We start from the raw sequence: 23,685 nt of genomic DNA, 5'->3' as shown, positions 1-23,685 counted from the left end.
CTGTGTAATGAGACATTTCATTGGGCAGAAATGTATTTAATTAACTTAATCTTAAAGCCAGCAGCACTTTATTGTGTAGATGCAGACTACCAACGCCTGTTATCTGATGTCCGTTACTAATCAGCATAAAATGATGCATTTTTCTGTGCAATTAGGCACTCATACAACCGTACAAGTCTGTGGAAATAATCTGATTAATACGCGCACGAAATACACTGGAAACACCCGAATAAATAAGCCCCTAAATGTGGTTTATTGCTCAGCTTTGTAACGGTGCTCTGAAAAACGAACAGCTCTTAAGGCTTGTAACACTTAAAACGTGCAGAACGCGCTGTGCTTTTGTGCTCTCTGGCAATGTCCCCTGGCAGCGCCTCCCCAGACCTCGCAGCGGAGGAGGCAGGACCCGCAGCCCCCCATTTTTGCGGATTTCGGCTAAAAAAACGACAAACCCGCGCGTGCCCCACCGCCGCCGGGCTCCGCTCCCGGCCCGGACCTTGCCGACCGCCTTCGTCCATTTCCGCCGCCCCGCGGGGCCGAGCCGCACCGCGCATGCGCCGTGTGCCCCCACCACCCCCCAGCCGCGGGGAGTCTCGCGAGAGCCGGCGGCGCGCTAAGATGGCGGCGCTGTGCGAGGCTTTCACGCTCTGCGGCCTGGGGCCCAGCGGTGGCGTCGGGCAGGGCGGCGGCGGCGGCGTCCTGGCGCTGGAGCCGGGCCCTGGCCCCGACCACGTCCTGCTCACCGACCGCGGCAGGACGGCCACGCTCTTTAAGGTAACGCCCGGCACGGCACGGCCCCGGCTGCTCGCTGTGCGGAGGCTGCCGCCGCTCAGGCCTGGGCCGGGGGCTCCGCGCAGCACCTCAGGGGTGCCCCGGGGAGCCCTGACCCGGCCGTGCTGCCCGTGCCCGGCCGGCCCAGCCGCCCGCTGCCCTGCCGTGGCTGGAGCCGGGAGTGTGGGGGCCCCGTGGGCTCGGCGTGCGTGGTCGTGGGCCCAGAGGGGGCCTCGCCTCGGCCCCGGCCCGGCCCCGCTCACCTGCGCTCCCCCCGGGCCTGCTCCCCGCACCGGTGCTGCGCTGGCCCTGGGCGGTTGTTTGCCGGGCTCTTTTGCTCATTTTCTCTCTCCGTTCCCAATGCTCGCATCCCGAAGCAGCAGCGGATGTCACGCCTCCCGATGTGTAGGGTGACATGTGTTGTGTCCGGGTGTCAGCTGGCGTCCTGCTGGGGGCAGAATCAGAGATTTAGAGTGCATGAACTGAAAAAGTGTTGTTACGCTGGTTTTTTTTTTTTTTTTTTAAGTGCATGTATCTGTTTCATTGGACTGTAGTATAAAACTTCATAAAAACATTTATTTTTATCTTCTTGTTTGGCTGTCGTGGTCATGGCGCTAGGGGTTGTATCTTAGCAAACTCATGATGTAGTCTCTTTTCAGATATTTAGTGCCACTGCCTAGAACACATGTGAAAATATAAATGTATTGGTAAATATGTCCAACATAGCCCTAGTCTGAGAAGAGGGAGTTGAGCACCCTCAGAGCAGCAAAATCTAACTCATACACAACGTGAGCTTAGACAGTAACAGTCATCATTCTTGATCTCAACATATTGAAACAGGAATAGAAGAAGTGCTTTCCTGTGCCTAATTATATTGGTGAGTAAAAGCAACTTATATGCATGGCTAAAAGTAATACTCATGCCATGTATCCTACCTATGCTTCATGGCAGAAGCCCATATAACTGTTACAGGTCAAAGTTATTTCTCACATGAAAAGAAGTTTTTAATTAATATAGAGCTCTTTGATGTTACCTTGAAATTTCTAGTATTGAAGTTAGAAATGCTCAGGCAGAAGTTCTGAGTCCTGTTAGCATACCAGTTTCCATATTTTAATGTTCTCATTCATATCCAGTGTGGCTAGGTTGTGTTTTCTTGCTGTCATGAGAGAAATCCCCAATGTGTACCATGTTCTACCTTAATTGCGTGTCTTTGTCCTGATTTTTTTCTAGGTTTCAGATCAGAAGCCACTAGGTTGTTGGTCAGTTAAACATGGGCAGATTATCACAAGTCCAGTCGTATGCAACTTTGAAACTCATGAATATATAGCTGTTCATGATGACAAGGTGAGATTCCTTTTCTTAAAGGAAAAAAAATGTAGTGAGACTTCTGAGTGAATGTAGGTAGGGAAGAAGTCGGTGTTTTGCTAACTGGAAATGCATGGAACTCTCTGCACCCTACTGCAAGATCTCAAAGCTGGTAATGATGGTCTGATGCTATTCTAGTTCAGGTCATCTCTGCTCTCTGAGTGGATGAGGATGTGCAATGCTAAGTCTGCATAGTCTGCTTGGTGACATGACTGAGCACCAGTTATGCAGTGGCCTTTTAGATACTGAAGCATTCCCAGTGAAGAATGCCTCAGGCGTATGTTCTCTAAGAATAAGTTACATGTTGCATGAACTGTTTAGAACTGCATGATCGTTGTGTTGAAAAAGTTCAGACCTGCATCCTTGTCTTACAGTTAAACATTTCCTGTTTGTGTAGTTCTGGTAGTGTTTACTCAGCACATGCTGAACATTTGTCTTTTGTTGTTGTTGTTAGTGAAATGCTCTTCCTGACCTTTCATTGTTCTCCTTAAAACATTCTCTTCCAGATCAGGTCATCTGTACCTCAATCTGTCTCCAACACTTTGATCTACTTTCATTTAGAATTCTGTTGTATCTTTTTCTTAGCCTCATTCTTTCCTATCCTTTGTTTCAAGTTCAAGATCTCAAGCTGTATTTGTATTCCTGTTGTTTGTGTCAGCATCTTCCCATGCAAACTTTCCAAGCCTGTTTTTATTAAGGCTACTGTGCATACTTAACTGTATACTTTCCTCCTGTGTTTCAGTAACATGCAATTGCTGTTATTTTGTATGATGAAAAGTCTATATATGACTGTTTTATTGTGCTTAAAAGATGATGCCTCTCTTTAAGGTTTTAAGGATATGGAAGGATGAAGATGTTAATTTGGACAAAGTATTTAAAGCAACGGTAAGTTTCTTACATATGTTCACTTTTATGTTAACATCCTGAATCTTGCTTACTTTCATAGTACTGGTAAAATCACTGTGATTAAAGTGTAATCACATTGTGATTAAAGGTGTATGAACAGTTGTTCGAACTCCTTACCCTTAATTATGCTTTTTCTGATACCATTCAGAAATGTGCTGTTCATTAGGATATTTTCATGACTCTGTTGGTAGTGATCTGCATTATTAATAGCGTTTCACAAAATGGGCATTACTGGGGATCTTGCAGGTTCACCATCCTTACATTACTCTTCTGTCGAAGGAACTCTTAAAAAATCCCATGCTCAACACTTGGCTTTCAAGGTACTATACTGAAGAACATAGAACTCAAGTTATTCCTTTTTTCTGTATAGCTTTCAGCTGATGTGTACAGAATACATTCACTGCCCCATGGGGATCCATTGGTATTATTCAAAGGAGGTGGTGTTCGAACTTTAGATGTTCTTTTGGAAGCCCCACAACAAGAAATTGAAAATGTTATTTCAGATGAAGTTATCAAGTAAGTGATACAAACTTAGGAATCTTCTTGATCAGAAGAATTGATGGTGTTGAAAGTTGTACCCTTTTTATGTGAGGGGAAGAGAAGTAATCTGAAGATCAAGATACTGGGGTTGGTTTGTTGATTTTCTTTTTTAATGCGTTTATTTTACAACCTTTAATTTTTTAAAATACAGATATAAGAATATGAGGCTGCGTAAGTAATATGATATGACTTAGGTGTAGTCCCAGAATTTAGAAGAGGTTCATACAGCTTTCATTTCTTAGGTGGAGTGAAGCTTTCCTGGAAGGTCAACAACCTGTCTTAATTTTCATTACTGAGAAGGTGAGTTGTTTTTATTTTTTTTTAAACTTTTGTAGCAGCAAATCTATGTTCTCTTTCTAAAAAACATTACTTGTTTCACTGGATTTTAAGAGCTATAATGGAAATCATTGTGTATCATCTCTGATACAACAGTTAAGTTGAAGTCGTGTTGTTTCCAGGGCCAGGGAGCCTGGCTCTTAGAACTTCAGAAATCAATTAAGTTTAAACACTATATACAATCATATGACTTTTTACTTGACTCTTTATTCAGGTGTTTGTTCTTGTGAATTCATTTGTTGCATCAAATCAGAATTTGCTGTATGTACCTGAGTCAGTAAACACTTCTAAATTAGGCTGTATGTTCCATAGCAAACACAAATTCCTAATTGTGCATAAGATTCAAAGTATAATCAGTACTAATATCTGAACTTGTGTTTTTCTTCCTTCTATAAATTAAAAACTTTCTTTTGCTTTTAGGATGGGGATTTTTTCATCTATGTACAGAAACTTAAGATGAACAGTCTACGCAAATATAAGCTTGAACAACAGGAATCTTCTAATCCACTGAGTTTCACAGCATATATCAAAAAGCAAATTATCACACTTCTGTGTTTGTGTAAGTTATATTTTCTAATGGGATATGATGATAAAACAAGAAATTACATGGAAAGACAAAGTTCTGATGTCTGTGAATTACTGTTTCATATTTTTGCTCTTCTCTATTAAATGTTCTAAACCAGCAAGTGATAGAATAAGTAATTAAACTTCCATGGAATTTTAATGGTTGAATAGACTTATGTTCTTAAATGTTATGGCTTGTACCTTAAAGATTTCCTGATAGCTGTGCTATTATTTTTTTGCTTTGCATCATAACATGTCCTTTAAATATCATGTATTTCTTCTGGTGCTTGTTGGATTTTGTTCTCTTTGGGTGTCTTCTAGCCATACCGTATCAAATTGCTTTTCCGTAGTGACAGATGTAAAAATGTCATTTCTTTTCTTTGACAGATTCCAGTGACTCTGTATACAAGGTTCTGATACCTCTGCAGCAAAATGGTGAAGGGGAAGAGCAAATTCTGTCCAAGTCGCTACTGCTAAACCTTTCAATGTCTGGAAGTGTTCTAAAAGGAACTTCTTTGGTTGTTATTGATAAAGACCATGTTGCAGTATTAGGAAGTCTAGCAGCATCTGGTGAAGAATCCAAAGGTAACTAGAAAAAACATATGGATGTCTTAAGTTCTAAGACATTCTTAAACAAAGCAATGGATGGTTGTTTCTTTGTTTTTGTTTTTTTTTAACCAAGCAGAGCAGGAAATAGTGGTGGTCTCGATTCTTTAGTGAATGCTATAAATACTGCATTTTAAGTGAAATAGTTTGCTCTTAAAACTAATGTATAGTTGAGCTTTGCAACTGAGAGCACTAGCTGAAAGATAATGTTTACCTTCAGTAAATGCGATAGTGGTTTGTGAGATTAAACTTGCTGTTTCAGTATTTGCTTTCACAAAAGTATTTTGCTGTTAGCAAAACAACTGAGAATAAGCAGCGAGGGGAAGAAAAAAGAGGCTTTTTACGTGATGTATGCAGGGGGAAATAAAGCTGATGTCCCATAAGAAATTAGTATCTAAAATAAGTGAAACAATACTTCAGTCTCATGGCTAAACTTCTGAAGTGTGGGATCACTTAAAGTTAGGCCACTGAACATAGCATTTTGTGACTGGAAGCTACACTGACTGGTGTCATTCTCATTACAGCTTCTTGTTTGAAGCTCCTCAATGGCAAACTAAGTAGTCGTCAAATCTTTTTGTTAAGAGAGCTAACTGGAGTGACACATTTCCTAAGGTTGAATGCTTACTAAGCTGAGCTATTTTTGAAACAGTTACTTCTATTTTCTTAAGTGTAGATAACAGAAAGCAGCAAAAGCAAATGTAGCATTTGTGTTGCTTTTGGGTTTCTAACTTCTTTCATTTTTCCTAGAGTGCCTAACAATATGGAATACAAAATTTCAGACATTACAAACTTCAAAGGAACTGCCCCTGGGAACCAGTGGACAAGTGAGTTCAATCTTCTATTTGTTGTCCCTAAGCTTTCATCTGATGCATTTGGCATAATAGTAACTAAGACAAGTGGGCTTCAGAGTTGCAGTTCTGTCTGGAAGAGCAGTAAATGGCAACTTCTGAAACAAAATTAGTATTGCCCAGCTGATTAGCTACTTTTGTCATAATCTCTAAACAGGAGCAGTGGCCTTTGGCAATATCTCTGGTAATTCAGTACCTTCTCACTTCTGTTGGCCTTGATTGTTTGGTGAGAATAAAATACCTAGTCAGTATCTGTTGTGTTCAGACAATTTGAAAATGACTGTGTGAATAATTCTAGGGCCTTCCTAAACAGTGTTTCAGAATGTTCAGGTGTCAATTGATAATAAGTAAACTGACAATTAATAAATGCACTAGTAAAATAGAACAGCTGACTGTTGTTGTCATTTTGTCAAAATTGCACAAAAGAGAGCATTTAAAAATGTATATCAAGTGGACTCAGTGCCTTGGAGCAGTCACTGTAAGGCATCCCTGGAAAATACTCAACAGTACACTCACTTCTGTGTTTAGAAGCAGTTGTTAATGAACGTGCTAAAAAATGTTAAAACTACCAAAAATAACTGCTAAAATCATCTGATCACTGACTTTTCAGTTGAATTTTGCAATGAGAAGTTAAACATCAGCTTGTGCAGAAATGTGCCTCTTTACTCCTCTCCTCTTTAACTATGTGTTTAATATTTTGTAGTTATGGTGTTATGGGGAAAAGTTTTTTTTTACTCATGGAAAAGTGCTAACAGTAGTTATATACAAGTGTGAAACTTCATCCTTGGCAGCTGCTGTGGGAAAGCTCAAGGACAGTCAAGCTTCTGGTAAGAATTTTTGTAATTACAGTAAGAAGATCTTTTAATAGGAAAACTTCAGAACCTGTCTGAAAATTGTTATTTTAATATACTGCTATAAAATCAGTTAAATCTTAACAGTGTGTCCTGTTCCCACCTGTTTAAATTCTGTCGTTGAGAATATTGAAGAATACAGATGTTTGAATTTATTGTGGCTTCTTTTAAACTAAGCGTAATTCGAATACTGGAATTATTGAAAATACTGAAATGCTAGCTATGAGCACTGAAAACAGAATAAAGAGTGTCTCTTTATAAATTGTGTTTTTAAAGCACTTGTGACCAAATAGGGCAGTGACAAACATAAATTTGTAAACTTTAAGTTAAAGAAACTACAGAAGTACATTTAACTTAGTTTTGCACTGAAAATGATGCAAGTAATGTTCACAATAAATTGTGTAGTAACATTTCTTCTCCTACCAAAAGCTATATGGGAAAACAGTATGTAACAAGTCTCATAAAATTACTCACTGCTGAGATAAAACAGGATGTTTGCTTGGCAGAAAATTACTTGTATTACACTTAAAAAAAAAAAAAAAAAAAAATTAACTTCTAATATTAGCAGGTATTTATATTTTAATAAATGTGCTTTGTGTTAACTTCATGTAGTTCCATTTTTGTGTTCACAGATATTTCTTCATTTGTAAACTGGAATACCCTTGAAGATGAAGAGCTTGTGGTTTCCTTTCAGCCACAACAGTCTGCAGCTCTAAAATCTGAATCCAAAATGACTGTAAGTTAATACAAGGAGTATGCGAGGTTTTTGGCTTGTATTAGTTTCTTCCCAACATTACTACTCTTACTTTTTGGTAATATTGCACAAGGGAATTTAACTCTGTATTTGTCACTTACTGTTTCTAACGCTTTCTGGAACTGAACTGGCTAGTTACTAAATTTAATCTCTGCAGTAAGTTGACACATGATGTTCCTGGTTATCTCGATTGAAATCCTTGAATATGTACTGTCTTTTTGGAGCTGAATAAAAACTTGTTTTTCTTTATTATAGTTAAGATCAAGAAGGAACAGTGTTGCTAAAGTACAGCCAGATACCTTCAAAATTGGGCAGATCTTACTAAATATAAAAGTAAGTATACCAAATATTCTTAATTAGTTTTCAGGCACACCGAGAACATTCCAGGTGTCTCTTATGCTATTATCTTTATCCATATCCTCTTGCATATCAAGCTGAAGAAGATGCCTTAAACAATTGTGTTGGAGGATTGCATTATTATTGTGCAAGAATACTACTTGGGCATGATGAAGTTAAAATCTTGTCATGGGAGTATGTTATAGAACAGTGCAGTACAAGGCTCATAATAGCTTTCTGAGTTGTGAAACTTGAATGAATATGCTCTCTTGCAGTAAATAAAGTGAGAGGATATTTTACCTGAACTCCACTTAACCTCTTTTTTAGATTAATTTTTGTATTTTTAACTCTGAAGATATTTTGGATCTAGAAAGTCACAATGCTAGGAATTCCACTATAAATATAGCAATAATCCGTCAATGAAATTGTAGAGTATTTGACTCTAGAGTATCGCATAAAATAATGAAACGTTTTAATGTGTTCAGAAGACAACATTCTAACTTGTTTCCAAAACAAGTAGGAGAACATACTTTAATACATATTATCAAACTTGGTTCAACGTACCATTTGATGTGTTAGTATTGAAGTTGAGTCCCACGATGCTGCTGAGCTTTAAATCATAAAATCCTTTGAGTTGGAAGGGACCTCTAAAGATCATCTAGTTCCAACCACCCTGCCCTTCACTGGTTAATACGCAAGGTATGGTAGCTGCATATTCTGGTTTACTTCCTTTCTAAATCTCACTGCAGTTGTTTTGTTACTTCAGTCTGTGTCCCTTACTGTGTGAACATACCTAAAGCTCAGCTTTGGCTGGGCATTTTGGTAATATTACTGAAATAATAGCAGACAAAAAAGAGCTATTATTGAAAGATACTACTTACCTAACTTCAGAGCGAGTAATCACTTTTGGTGCTCATGATTGAAATAGACTATCAAAATGAAGAGTGGGGAGGCTTTTTTCCTCTTTTATGCTTGAATTCCAGTGTCTTTCTACTTGGTGTAATTAGTAACAGTTCTCAAACCTGTGCCTTGCACACTGGAATTGCATGGTATTTCTTATTTTCAGGATACTTCTGCAGCTGTAATTGAAGATGAATTAAGACAATTGTTGTTGAAAGCACAGATGCCAGATTTCCAAGCCACCATTGGATGTGTAATAACTGCTCTTATAAACAGGTGTAAAACAGATCCAGTGTTCTACCCTCGAAACTTCCTGTTACAGATGGTCCAGAAACGAGAGCTGTCTTACAGGTGACAATTCTGATTGTTTTTTTAATTCAATTGTAAGGCAAAATCTTTAAAAAGTAGAAATTTGGTTCTTTATAAAGCACTCCTTGAATTATCAGGTGCTTATACACGGTTTATTTGCAAGTCTGTTGCTTGTTTTCTGAAGAGGCTGACGCTTCCCAGATCTTTTTTTGTGTAAAATAAGATTAATAGTTTTACCTTAGTTGTTAATGTAGCTTTCAGTGGGTGTGAACTGTGCAGCCTATTCTTTTCATATTTTTACAGTTTGTGTCCAGACTTGATGGCTGTTGCTTTGGAGAAAAAAGATGTACATCTCTTACAAATCTGCTTGCAACGGTTCCCAGATATTCCTGAAGAAATCACTTATGCTTGCTTGAAAGTATTCTTAAGGTAAGTTGAAATCAGTCCTTCGCGCTTTTTTTTTTTAAATTCTTCACCAAACCAGGACCTTTATTTAAGGAACAAAAAAAGAAAAAGCTTTAATTTATAGATGAGCAATACTATGCGCAAAATTAGTAATTCTAAGTGCAGTGTATGAAGTCTTGCAGACTGACAAGCTTTTTACAAGATGTCTGTTGCATGCATTAATTCTAAAAACTATGTAAGCAGTAATTAAATGAACGTGCCTTTTGGTAACGTTGCTGGCTTAAATGGCACATCCTTTTTACACACATGGTTACAGCTGTGTTTTTGCTGCTTAACATACTTAATTGTGAGCTCTGGTTAAGAAGTCCATAAAAAGTTTAACTCTTTCAAGTTCACCATAATGTCCACAAAAAAAGGTTCTCCTATCACAACAAGGATGAATTGATCCATAACAAAGATAAATTAATCTTTAGGCACTGTAACCAAAAGAAAAGACAGTCTAAACTGTTCCTCTGGGCTTTCACAGCAAAAAGGAAATTTTCTTATTCAGAACATCCGATCTTGTTCATCGCATGTCTTAGAAATGTCAAATGTTTCTTAGTAACTTATATTGTTGGAATACATGAACAGAGCATGTATTGTTAAAGGTTAATAATAACAAAATACTAGCTATTCTCTTATTCTCATTCTGCAAGACTCTTATATTTTGGTATTTGTTCTTACTTTCCTAGTAAACTTCAGAGTTAATGTGTGTTATTGTGGGGCTGATGTCATCACTGTTTTTAAAGCTAATAATAAAAGTATTAAATGTGTGTGGAATTTCTCTTCTACAGCATTAGCGACGACTATCTTGAAAGAACCGATGTGAATCTAGAATCTGTAATCTGTTACATTGATATTGAACCCAAGAATAAAGAACTTAAGACTGAAGTTGTAGAAAATGGTTTCAATACTGAGCTGGAAGAAGACAGTTGTGATAATACAGTCTTAAAGGAAACGCATACGACAAATGATGGTGAATTCTGCCCTGTTGGACCACAAAAGGCAGCATTATTGTATCCTCCGCATTTAAATGATAGAAAGTCAGTGCAGTATACATGATGTAAATGTCTGTTTAATGTTGCTTAAAATAGTTATCTTCTGTTACAGCCAAAAATTTCTAAGCAATTCTTGTAAGGAATGTTTGTACGTGGTTAAAAAAAAAAAAAAAAAACTTAGAATATTAATATAAACTTCTAGAAAGTATACCGATTTAAATTTACATTAATATAAAGGTATAGCCTAAAACTTTCAGACAATGGTTTTGATGTTTCCCTATTGAAACATACTAGTCGCTTACTTGCAGTAAACAGAACTGTGTTCATGCTGACTGTATTTTGATGTTTCATATGTTTTATTTATTTAATGATAGAAACACAGGAGGTATAAACAGCTATAATAGGATCTCATAACGCAAAGAAATATTTTAACTAGAGTTGATTTCAGTTTGCAGAAAACAGTATTTTTTTTCCTGCAATTATATTTTCTCAATAATACTGCACAGAAATGCTGTTCTCCATTCAGCGTACAGTGAAACGTTTCTCTTGCCTCATCTGAAAGACCTTTCGGCTCAGCAAGCTGTTGTAAGTATGTTAAAACCAAGAAGTTTAAATACCCTTATTGTTTGGTGGGAACAAAAGGGAAGAGTTTTTACTTTCTTAATTATGTATCAGAAACTTGCCGCTCTTACTGGCATCTGAATCATATAAACTAGTACGTGAGGATGAAAATAAGGTGACTAATAAGATTTAATTTTTTTCCATATACACATGGAAAAAAAGAACTTTTACTATTTTTATAGTCTAATTTTAAAAATGTAAGAAAGAAACCTGATTTCTGACCAAGCCTACTTGAAAAATATTTTGATTAGTATCAGGAAAATATAGTAACTTTTCTGGATGTGGATGCTTTTAAAATAATGAGAAGTTAATTTAGTCAGTTCTATCAGAGGCATAAGCTTAGAAAATAAGAAACTGTACATAATATGAAATGACAAATGTAATGCAAATCGAATGTTCAATCTCAGGTCTTCTCAGTTAAAACCAAACCAGAAAAAAACTCCCCCATTCCCCAAACCTGAGGTATAATTTCAAGAACTGTACATACTGTAGTACCTTACTGGAGATGTGATTCTACAGCAAGTAGAAAACAAAAAAGCAAAAAACACCATTCATCAGAACAATATGTATCGTAATTAACACTGACCAATCTCCTTGATTCTTTTTTGGGAGACAAAAAGAAATCTTTTGCCTTGTGCTCAGCACAAGATGATGTTGAGCTGATTCTGACCATTAACAATTTATTGTTGGCTGCTGGAAGTGAAACTGGGATTAAAATTGTTAATGTTGGTAATTTTGAGCAAAACTCATAGAAAATTCTGCATCTGAATTAAATTGCACTCGCACAAATGCTGGAACAATGATTACTACTGAATGTCACTTTACACTGAGTATTGCTGAGTTTTCAAACTCCCAAGCATATAGATGGTTGAAAAGATCCATAAAATAGATTTTTTAATGCTTGAGTTAGAGGCATTTTGGATGGGCGTGGGGGGGTGTTAAAAGAACAGTCTTAAAAGAATACTGCTGTGTGCAGCATAAAAACTCCTAGGTCTTGTATGTTTGTTTTTGAAAACCATTCTGACTTTTCTTCTTCTAGCTGTTCCTCAGGTATTTACACTACCTGTATGTGAAATGCAGTGAAAAAATTAATACCACTCTTCCTGGAATGCTCTCCCCAACTATAAATCAGGTGAGAAACTAGTTCTAAGATTTGTACCTCCTTCAGTTTCCGTAGTGTGTAACGGACTGAGTAGCTGTGGCTATCTAAAATCAGCTGAGATCTCCGTTCATTCTATAAGGTATTGTCTGTTAGTACAGCCTGTATGGAGTCAGATGTGAGATGCATTTCTCTATCTGAAAATAAATATACTGCCTTCAAGTCTGAAATGGTGCCTTTTGTATAAGAAGTTAATAATTTGGAGTTCAGTTTGTAAAGCAAAACCTGTGTCACTCTGCTCGTCTTGTTTGTCTTCAGATTATGGATTGGATGTGCCTGTTACTTGATGCTCACTTCACAGTTATGGTGATGCTGCCAGAAGCAAAAGGATTGCTTTCAAGCCTGCATAAGTTTGTGAGAGCCCAAGTAAGTTGCATCTTCTAGGATAATGATTTCATTTTAGTGTGGTTTCAAAATATGGCTGTTAAGTTTGTGCTGGGCAGGGTGGGAGCAGAACAACAAATATATAATAAATCAAAAAAAGTTTATTCTCTGCTGTATGCTTATTCCTGACTTACCCATCTTCCTCATTTTGATCTCAAAAGCTGCTATGTTTACTTAGTTTCAGATATTCAACCCATGTAAAACAGCAGATAGATGCACAGTATAACTACATATGAGAAGAGTTAAGACCAATTTTATTGTAAATGTCTGTTTTTTCTTTTTAGGTACGATTCTACTCTGAACTTAATAAAATAGAAGGAACTTTGCGAGAACTACAGAGAATTAAACGCCAGAAAGACTCTCAGGCATATTCTATTGAAGTGCTGGAACTTATTTGAATATGAAATGAATTCTCAACATTTATTTTATATTGATTCCTTTTGTGACAAGGATGTATTAGCACTCCATATTGGGGATGTGAGAAGTTAAGTTTTCTATGTAGGGAAAACACGGTTACTCTAGCTATGTGGGGAGTTGTGTATTAAAAGCTCTTTTTTGACTGGATGAGACTTTGTTTTTGTATGTAATTATGATATGTGTCTACAAGAACATCCTAAATGCCATCTGATTCTTGGCAAAGACATTGGAGGATACTTATATGGAGCTTTGAGGGAAGGGAAGAGAAGCATAAAAAAAATCACTTCCAGGTAAAACTCCATTCTGTGGACTTTGGAGTCAGTCTGAACTGTCTTTATCCATTTTACAGATAAAAGCTGTGCTTCTGCCACCACAGCTCAGAACATGAATGGCATCTCACCTGATAGATCAGAGCAGAGAACTAAGCTAGCAGAAAATAGCTTTTTATATGTTTCTTCTCTGATAGTGCTGACTCAAGTGTACAATGCTGTGCACAGAGGGGAGATGGTCAGTTTGATTTAGAGCAGAATGTTGGGAAGTATTTTTATTTAAGCAATGACTTCCAATCTTTGCAAGGTTAAACTTGCCTGAGAATGAATAATAGCACTTGCTTTGCGTTTTCATCGTTTCTTGTATTCTGCCACTAGCTAAAGACTGTAACAGGGGAAGTGCTAGACCCATTACTTACTGAACTTTGGCTGTGCATCTTTGGAACAGCTGCACATAGTTAAAAGCCTTAAGACTCTTTGAAAGTTAAGACTTTCTGGTTGTATAAACTATTAGGGGACGTCAGTACATAATGCATTTAAAATTGAAAAAGCACTACACAGGGCAGCTGAAGTACCATAGAAAGTGGTGCTTCTTGGGACTGGTAGTAGTTGCTTTGAGTTTTCTGAACAATAAAACTTAGAATATTCTTAAAATAGAATATTCTTAAAGTAGAATATTCTTACCTGCATCGGTATCTGTTTTCTCTACATACTTGACAGAGTAAACAGCTTGAGTTAACCTCATTTATACTACTTGCTCTATACTACTTGCTCTATTCAGTTTGAATTTTAGTATTCCAAAATGTATCATAGGTTCAAGCTTATATTTTGACTATCTCTTAAAAAAAAAAAAAAAAAAAGTGCTTTAAGTTTTATGCATCTAATGTTTGGGGAGAGTATTACAGGTGTAGACAGCTACTGAATTGATCTTCTGAATCACCATTCACTTAAAATTGATTTGTTATAAGCTACTTGTGGGACTGAACGTTTATCTAAACAAAGTGGAGCAGATAAGCATAATGCTAGATTTCTTGAGGTTTAATATAAAATAGATGAGAGCAGAAGCCCCCAGAGAGAGGACAGGTACATAAATAAATACACGTCCAGAATAGCAGATAAATATCAGTGTAACTCTCAGTGTATCGATACACTTCATATTTTCATTATACTAAATAAAATGGTAGTTGGTTGTATATTGAATTAACATCAGTAAAATGCATAAGCCCCTGCTTCCTGATGCTGATTTTACTTAGTCTACAGCTGAGCTCTAGTCTTATCCTCACTTAGCAAAACCTTGGTGTCTTATAAATGTATGTGTAACTGGCTCTAAAAAGAATATTTAACTTCAGTACCGATTACAAGTTATGAGATAATTTAGAGGGAGAGACTGGACAAAAGCAGCTCAATAATTTAAATGAGAGCCTATGCTGACTTGGTTATTAATGTCATCCAGCTGTAAGTTAAGTTCTTTCCTTTACTCTTGGAGAAAGGAACCCATCCAGACAACAGTTTGGAACACAACTAGGCTATTATCTTCTCCAAAATGCCTTTTGAAAGAAGTCTTTCCATCTGTCTCGAGTATAGAGGCAGTGTAGAGCCTCCTACCTAAAATTCCTCTTCCTGCTGTATTCAATTCACTTATAAATATGCTCACTTAACTGTATCAGCAGACTCAAAAAAGGGAACTTTTTTTGCAGATGTTTTGTCTTGTGAGTAGACACAGGTAGGCAAGTAACTTAAGGGGTTAGGGTTGATTTCTCTGTAAGCTATGCACTAGAACGGACTAATTTATAGTCCTAATTCTGGAAGTTAACGTACCTCTCCATGCATCCATTTTTTCAGCTATAGAATTACAATTCTTTGTGTTCTATTTAGTAAAACACTTCCAGATCACAACTGATAAATGCAAGGCACTTAAGAGAGAGGGTATTCTGTCTTACACTATTTGAAAGCAAATGATTCTTAACGCCTTAGATCTACCCCAGGTATGCAAAATCCTCAGTATTTTATAGATGTTAAGACTCATAATGCTACAGGCTCTGAGTATTAGTGTAGTAGATACGCAACATAGTCTTGCTTGATCTGCAGTGTATAGATGGCAGAACTCACAGGTGGGGTTTTTTCAAGATCACAGAAATAGTGAAATACACACAACCTATATCTCTGTATTCATAGATTTAAAGAGTTGCCGTAATATTTTGCAACCTTGTAAGAGCTTAAAATTAGCTCAACAGAAGCAATCGAAGTGTAAATTTGAAAGATTCAGACTATAAATTGGGTATAAAGGTGTAAATGAGGTTAGGCAATGTTGTCTACTGCTTTTGCTGTGTGTGGAGGGTACTGTGTGTAAGACATCGCTCAGCCTGTGCAGCTGCGCTACTGAACATAACAGAGTGTAACTGAATACAAAAGAGATGAAGATAAAAAGCTGGATAGAAAAGTGCAAATTGGGTTAAACCCTGCTGCCTGGTGCCGTTGTGACATTGTTGCATGCCTGATGCTGCAGCAGGTTTGTGGGTTTAATGAGGTTCTCAGCCTGAGCAACAAGTTAATGAACAAAAAGCACTTCAAAAATTACTATAGAACACAAATTAAATTACATATTGGATATATAACTGGCATGCTTATGGCATGACCAGTATTGGGTTGCGCATCACACAGAAATGTAAGCGAAGTGCTGAGAGAAAATGGGAGTGTGAACGCGTTTATTTGCTAAAGACAAAAGAGTTTGGAGTTTCTGGGATACTAAACTTGTGGAGATTTGTGTGTGAAAAAAAGGCTGGTAGTAAGAAATGTAAGATGTTTGTGTGCCATAGGCTGGCTTTCATTTTCTACTGCTTTTGCTCAGGAAACATACCCTCAAATTCAAGTGATGGTATTAGAAACCCAATAGGGCAATTGGTTTGTGTAGACTTGTAACCCTCTGGGGGCTCTGACAAATTGGAAAATGAGGGAATACAAAATAGACGAAGCCCATCTCTGTCTCGTAGTGCTCCATTGAACCAGACACTTTTTCAGAGAAAGTAGATTAAGCAAAGGGCGGGGCCCTGTGTGATCGTCCCCGTCTATTTTAGTTTATAGCGATCGCGGTGAGCTGCAATAGGGTTTTAATTTCACAGAATTATCTAGGTTGGAAGAGACCTCCACGATCATCTAGTCCAACCTCTGACCTAACGCTAACAAGTCCTCCACTAAACCATATCACTAAGCTCTACACTTTCTTCATAAAGGCAGAAGATTTAAAGCACAGGACCTGAACGTGGCAGCCGTCAGGGGTGTTAGGGCTGGGGGAGAAGTTGGCCGTCCCTTCAGGGCGGTGCAGGCGAGGGAAGCCTGTCCTGAGGGGAGCCCCGGTGGCTCCGCTTTCAGCGGGCGCTGCGGGAAGGGGCAGATCCCCGGCTCGGGCCGGAGCGGCGGGGAGAGAGCCCCGCTGCCCACCTACCTGCGCGGGCAGCCGCCCCCTGAGGGATGCGCCGTCGGCTGAAGCCGGGGGGACGCGGAGCCGAGGGGGCGCCTCCGCTGAGGGCGCGGGTCGAGCTCGGGGAGAGAGGACCGCTGACGGGCGGCGTGGCGCAGGTGTGGGGCGACGGGAGTCCGAGCGGGGAGACGGTGCGGAGGGGGCTGAGGGGGGGGAACGAGGCGGCTTCAGCCGGGCGGCGGGGCCGAGGGGAGCCGGGCTGAGGAGAGCCGGGCGGTGGGACTGAGGGGAGCGGGGCTGAGGGGAGGGGGCGGCGGACGGCGGGGCCGAGGGGAGCTCGCGCCAGGTGGCGGTGTGGGGCGGCCGGGGAAGCGGGGTGCTCCGTCCCGCCGTGAGGGGAAGGCGACGGAGAGGGTACTGAGGGTGCTCTCGAACGGCCAGGGGCGGCCGAGGGCACGGAGCCGCCCGAGCTCGCCGGCCCCAACATGGCTCTCGCGGGCGGCGGCGGCGGCGCCCCCTGGCGGCGGGCGGCGGGCGCGGCCGGTCACGTGAGGCGCTCGGGGCCTGCTGCCGCCGCCGCTTCCCCCAGTCAGAGCGGAGCGAGCCGAGGCAGAGACGAAGAAACAAGATGGCGGCCGGCGGCGATCCGGAGCGGGACGCCGGCAATTCGGATTGAGCCCTCGGCCCTCCCAGCTCGGCGGCCCCCCTCCCCGGCCCGGAGCCCTCGCAGGGGGGGGAGCTTCCCCGTAGCCGCCCGTCCGGACTCGGAGCGCCCTCCCGAGCCTTGCTTCCCCCTCCCTTCCCCCCTCGGCCAGCGCCCAGAGATGCGGGGCCGGCGAGGCAGGCCGCCCAAGCAGCAGCAGCAGCCGGCGGCGGCCGGCGCTCAGGCGAGCTCCCCGGCTCCGCCCGCCCCCGCGGGCCCCATCGGGGGGCTGAGGTCCCGGCAGCGGGGCAGCAGCCGCGGCAGGTGGGCGGCCTCGGCCCAGGCGGAGACGGCGGGGCCCAAGCAGAAGGGGGCCGGGGCTGCCCAGGCCTCTTCCTCCGCCGGCGTCTCCCCCAGGGGGGGCAGCAAGAGGAAGGGAGGCGGCGGCGGCGGCAGCACCCCTGGTGGGGGAGGCAGCAGCGGTAAGGGTAGGGGCAGGGCTGGGGCTGGAGGAGCAGGGGGAGGAGGCGGAGGAGGCAGCTGCAACAGCCAAGGCAGGGCTGCCTCGTCCAGGAGGAGCATCAGCAAAGTGGTGTACGACGATCATGAGAGCGAAGAGGAGGAGGAGAGCATGGTGTCCGAGGAGGAAGAGGAGGGAGACCCCGAGGATAACCAGGACTCCGACGAGGAAGAGGAGGAGGAGATCATGGAGGAGGAGGACGACGACGACTCTGACTACCCTGAAGAGATGGAGGACGAAGACGATGCCAGTTATTGCACTGAGAGCAGCTTCAGGAGCCACAGCACCTACAGCAGCACCCCAGGTAGAGAGGCAGGGGGATAAACGGAAACAAGTCGAGGGCACCCCACACGCTCCCTCTAGGTTTGCAAATACAATCCGCGTGTATTCTTCCTCCCATGCCTGTACGGGAGGGATGCCTGAAGCGCTCACAGGGAGAGAGGGGTATGCAGATTAACCACTCGCAACCCCACGGATGCAGGGAACATTAGAAGGTGCTTACAAACACATGCAGCGAGGGGAGGGAGGGAGGGAGGGAAGGAGGGAGGGCAGTACATGCTGTAACAAGGGGATGCTTTGCAAATACGCATGGTGATTCTGGTCACTGCAGAAATGCCTGGTACACCAGAACGTGTTGCAAACAGTATCAAAAGTGTATGGAGCATTCACTTAATACTTAAAAACAAGGGAAACGAGATGCATGCCTTGCAAAGAGGTCGTTTCAATATTATGCAGGAAGGGATGGCTTGTGCTTGTGAATATAACTTCCTGCTGTAAGGAAGCACATGCAACTTGAAGTGGCCTAAAAAAACCCATAAGCACTGATAATTTGCAGGCTTTTGCAATCAGAGGTGTAACTGGAATCAGCATTTACTGGCTTTAAGACAAAACTAGCTTACCAAGGAGGGAAATGAGGTGCATTGTTCAAAATGGAGATTGCATTGTTATAGTTTGGGGAAAAGTGCACAGGGCCTCATTGCAGGGGTGTAAACCTAGTTTTAGTTAATAAGGCATTCTTAAACACAAAGATTAAAAGCTGGAGGTTGAGTCAAAAGTCTTGGCATTACATTCTTCATTTATTTCACGACGTGGCAACCTTTAAAACTCACGTTTGGGTTAAAGCTTTTTAAACATCATTGGGATTATATTTATTTTTTTTTTTAACCTTTAGTAGGAAATTTGGGCTCATTTTTTTAAGGCCTATACTTCTGTTTGTCCATAATTAGTGCGCTAGCTATGTGGTTTTCAAGTTTCAAAAATTCTTTATCTAAACTTAAGCACGTTGGGTTTATTTGAATTCATTCCAGAATGGAGTTCAAGCTTAGGATTTTTTTAAAGTCTCTGAACCAGGAGAGTAGTTAAATTTAGGCGTAGCCTAGGAGTGTTTCTGAATTGGACTACAGGATAACAAGCACTGCTGTTGTACAAGTATTCGGCCAATTTGGAAGGGGCAGGAACAGGTTGTGTAAATGCATTGCATCTTTAAAAAAAAAAAAAAAAAGTGTAGTTAGCCAATTTTTTTTTTAAAGGGGGAAATACTGACTACTAAATGTGTCATTTGGTTTTATTTTAGTGAGTTAGTGGTATCAGCCCATTATGTGACTTTATAACAGTTCTTTAAAAAACTGTGTGAATGCAGTTGTTTTTCAGTCTGTATACCTATACACAGGAATTTAGATTAATTTTTTAAAATTTAGTAATTATGTATTTAATGTAGAAATTAGGGGTTAATATTAGTTTAATTTGGTTGTAGGACAAGTCTAACAAGTAATTTATATATTTTTTTAATATTTGTTACTTAAGTTTGAGGTGTAGCTTTACAGAAGAAAAAGCTCTGTACTTTCTTGACTTTTTGCTCTTTATTTTCTGTTCTGGTAACTTTCATTTACTTTTTTTGGTTACTTGGTAACTTCTTTGAGAGTGCTTTTGTCAGGGAAAGAATATTTTATGATTTTAATTGGCTAGATCAGGAAAGTATTTTTGACACAAACATCCAGGTTTAAAATGAGTTCTGCGAAGTATGGGTGTATTCAATTTTTTGAAATGTACTTAAGAGTTTTGGCAAATAAGATAGCTCTGTGTTCATTGTTGTGCAAGCATAGACAGGTTTTATGTGGTATTTAAGTATATCAGAAACCATTTTGATAATTTATGTGGTTATTCTTTACTTCATCAAGGTGACTACAGTTAACTTTAGGAATAAGTGTAAGTGTAAGCATTTTCATCCTTATGTGCTTTTTTTAAACTGAGTGTTGATAGTTAAAATATCAATGTTGTTGTTTTGGCATTTGCTGGCAGTTCTCATTAGTTCAGTATTGGCCTAAAGGCCTCTCTCTTTCTCCTCACTTTTGCAAGGAGGAAGGTGCAAACTTCTGACTTGATAAGCTCAGTCTGTCTTGTTTCTGCTGAACAAATGTCTACATTCTGATTTTGGCACTGATTGAAATCTTGGTCTTACCATAATCCAAGAAGAGACACTTGGACATTAGAACAGGTTTAATAGGCAAGAAGAAGATCCACATAACCTCTCTATCTTTTTATCTGACAGTGGTCAGCGCAGAGAAAAGCATTACAAGTAGGGCAAGCACACAGCAGTGCACCTCCAGAGCACCTTCCCAGGCTCCAGTGGTCTTTGACCCAGGTGCATTCAAAGCCAGAATTGGTTTTCATATTTATTTTTCTTTCATATATTTGTCTTCAAACGAGATAAATTGTACCATACAGCACCAAAGTGCCTGTAGTTAATGGTGAAGCTTGAAGGACCATCTCCTTTGTTTTAAACTGCCCCAACCGAATCGTGCTGTGCACACTAGTTTTTTTTTTTTTCTGCTAGAAGAGGCGACAAGCGATTGTTCTCTACTTATCTCCTCTAGATCACTTGCAGCCTGAATTACTGCAGCCATCAGGATGTAGTTTTGGGGGCTGAGGAGTTCATTTTTTTTAAAGCAGGGTATTGAAAAATTGTAATACCAAACTGTCCTACCAACCAAGATTTTTCATTTAAATCACATCCAATTTAAGTATTGGAATACTTAATTTTTTTGTCAAACTTACATTCTTAACAATGGATTAAAAGGGCACAGTGCAATGTCTCTGGCTAAGTGAGGGTGGATTCTTGTGCTCCGCTTTGATGCTTACGATACATCTCAAACTTGAATAACTATTACTCTAGTATTATTCAAGCATTTAGAGAAACAAAATCTTCAAAAGGGTAAAATGCCTTCGATGTAATGCTTGATAGTGGTGTAGTTGAAGTTTGTGTGAATGGGTATAATGTTTGATTGCTTTCCCTTCTGCTGGACAGACCTTTGGTAGAAGGATTTTGCATGGCATGTTCTTTCTCGGTTATCCCTTTGTATCCCCAGAAGGTAGATGCACTTTTAGGATAGGTATCCCATATACCTTGTCACTGAACATTTTTGCAGTTACCTGTTTGCTGTAACTTCTCATTTAGGCTTGTGTCAGTTGCATTTTTCACACGTTGAAGGATTTTGAAAGAAGGGTTTAACAGTAGAGTTGAGTGAAAGGATTTGTCGTTTCAGATACACTTTTTTTTTTGGATGGATGTTGCTGTCCCTGAGCATTACAGTGATTGACCATCACTGTTGTTAACCAGTTAATTCACAAGAGTGCTTTGATCTTGAGGATGAAAGAATTTAAGTGGAAACTAGGTGCAGTATTTTGTGTGTCTGTAGTAATTTTATATTTTAAATATCGTTATATCTTCAGTCTCCTAAAGAGTTAAGTGGAGACGTTGAGATACAGTAGTAGGATATGCAGCCTCTTTTGTTTATTGTGGGAGAAGATTTGCCAGCCTCCCAAATGTCTTACCGGTTTCCTAAATCTGGCATGCTCTTATTTTACAGTTTAAGAATCTAAACTTTGATTTGTAACCTATCGCTAGTTCATCCAGCTAATCATGAAAAATGTGGAAGACAAGTTCAAGTCCTAGCAAAGAAGTAGTTTAAAAGGCCAAGCTGGAGGCTCATTCTGTTGTATAGACGTGCAAATTTGCATTTTATCTGGAGAGAGTATTTGTCAACGTTTTTGTAAGCAATTCTGTGCAGCAAATACAGCACATTATCAAAGTATGTACATTTTTAAAGGTTAAAAAATTAAAATAACTTGATGCACTGCAGGTGAATCTGTGGTACAAACTCCTTTGTAGGTCTGCAGTAAAATTTCCTAACTGACCTTTGTGTTGTGTAAAACTGTCACACTGAGTAACTGGATTTTAGTGGATTCGGGGAGGAGCTCTTGGGGCTACTAACTTCTGAAATTGGTAATAGCGTATCCAGAGTGTGTCTCAGCTAAGAAATTGTCTGTCAGAATGTTCCTGAAAATGGGTACAATAGTACTTTTAAAAAATATAATATTATTATTTGCCTGGATTCTAGGCACAAAAGAACTGTGACTGAGTACTTCTGAGAATGGCAGTGTGGAATTTCATTTGCTACGTGTCTTGCACTAGTTATCCAAATGCTAAAATGGTGCTTTAGGATATAGAGGTTGTATATTCTTGGTTCCTACTGAGATGGCACTGATGATTATAATGTTGAAAAATCACATTTCCAATGTACAATCAGTAGAAAAAGTCCATTTTAATGTACAATCAGTAGAGAGCTCCTGTTTGATTTAGAAGGTTACAACTAGGTTTTTAAAGAATATAAGGACCTAGTTCTGTACAAAACAAGGCAGTAGTCATCCTCAACTCAGGAGCACATGTTGAGAATTTCTGTGACATGAGTGCTCTCGGGATCTAGTCTAGTAACTGGTTATTTTCTCCTTTGTGATTCAACTTGCTAAGCTTTTATGGTGCTTGGTATGTCTCATTTTGAATGCTGGCTTAGATTGTTAAGTTTAAGCTGTTTGGATTTTTCCTTTTTCCTGGCAAAATAAATAACTCAGGTATGATTGTTGTGGAGCAAAATTCAAATTGGAGCTGCACTTTAAAATAGAGTTACATATGCATCTTATTTTTTCAGAAAAAAAATCTGGAACTGGTTAACTTATGAATATTAGAAACATGCTGATTGTCCTGTAGGCATTTTCTAAAGGAGTTTTGAAAAGTGTTTTGAAAATTTTGACCTATCCTAAGAAAATTTTGGCTCTTCTGTTTCTGGTAGTGCTTTTCATAAATTGTTCTCATCTTAAACTAATTCCTTTTCATCATACTGTTTTTTCCCTCTCTGGTGTCAGCTGAGCAAAAGCTTTCCCAAGAGGTCGACTTTTAATTAAGGGACCGGTTTGGATATTGCTGTGACAAACCTTTAGCTATACTCAATTTTTGCATTCTGCCACGCGGGGAGGGAGGAAAAAAATGTTTTCTTAGCATTTTTGTCAAATGTTTTCAGTGATGTCTGGCAAGTCCTTGTGTGTTGCTGCACATTCTCATTTGAAACTCGAATGGTGCAGAGTAGTGTACAGGGTAGGAAATGTCCGATTCTTGTAGGTTTATTAAAACCTAACATAAATAAGACCTTGGGTTTAGGAGAGTGGTCAAAAGCCAAAGTTTCTAGGAGGAAGTATACTACTCATGCTTCCAGGACATCATATAATTGCCAATGTGTTGGTCTTTATGTTGGGAGGTTTCTGTAGTGACTCAGGCACTGAGACACAAAACTAACCCAGTTCTATTTTTACTAATGGAGGACTTTTATATAGTGGTAGCACAGTTTGACTTAAATCGTGGAACTTGAAGCCAGAATTTATTTTTTCTTCTTACTGGG

At 39.9% G+C, this 23,685-nt stretch overlaps 2 protein-coding genes across 31 annotated transcripts in view; both read left to right on the top strand.

The window, feature by feature from the left end:
* The first annotated feature begins 339 nt into the window (after window positions 1-339).
* NOL11 (nucleolar protein 11) lies at window positions 340-13,253 on the top strand. Its single transcript, XM_035558778.1, has 18 exons — window positions 340-771; window positions 1,999-2,112; window positions 2,962-3,018; window positions 3,410-3,555; window positions 3,822-3,879; window positions 4,336-4,474; window positions 4,867-5,064; window positions 5,833-5,909; window positions 6,637-6,760; window positions 7,417-7,520; window positions 7,794-7,871; window positions 8,941-9,125; window positions 9,387-9,512; window positions 10,322-10,543; window positions 11,032-11,110; window positions 12,186-12,278; window positions 12,564-12,671; window positions 12,974-13,253. Exons 1-18 carry the CDS (start codon window positions 355-357, stop codon window positions 13,085-13,087), a joined length of 2,439 nt encoding a protein of 812 aa, XP_035414671.1. The 5' UTR covers window positions 340-354; the 3' UTR covers window positions 13,088-13,253.
* A 3,457-nt stretch (window positions 13,254-16,710) lies between these two features.
* The window catches only part of BPTF (bromodomain PHD finger transcription factor), a 58,482-nt gene continuing 51,507 nt past the window's right edge, over window positions 16,711-23,685 (top strand). For 27 of the 30 annotated variants that reach the window (XM_035558692.2, XM_035558686.2, XM_035558713.2 and 24 more), the window contains exon 1: window positions 17,390-18,260. In XM_035558692.2, coding sequence (XP_035414585.1) covers window positions 17,618-18,260 — 643 coding nt within the window. In that variant the 5' untranslated portion in view covers window positions 17,390-17,617. Of the gene's footprint in view, window positions 16,952-17,384; window positions 18,261-23,685 lie in introns of those variants that run through there. The other 3 variants (XM_035558703.2, XM_035558699.2, XM_035558683.2) reach the window with 3 other exon arrangements.

This window comes from Cygnus atratus, chromosome 18 (assembly GCF_013377495.2).
Source record: "Cygnus atratus isolate AKBS03 ecotype Queensland, Australia chromosome 18, CAtr_DNAZoo_HiC_assembly, whole genome shotgun sequence".
NCBI classification, from domain to species: Eukaryota; Metazoa; Chordata; class Aves; order Anseriformes; family Anatidae; genus Cygnus; species Cygnus atratus.
This window is presented reverse-complemented; position numbering and strand designations above follow the sequence as displayed.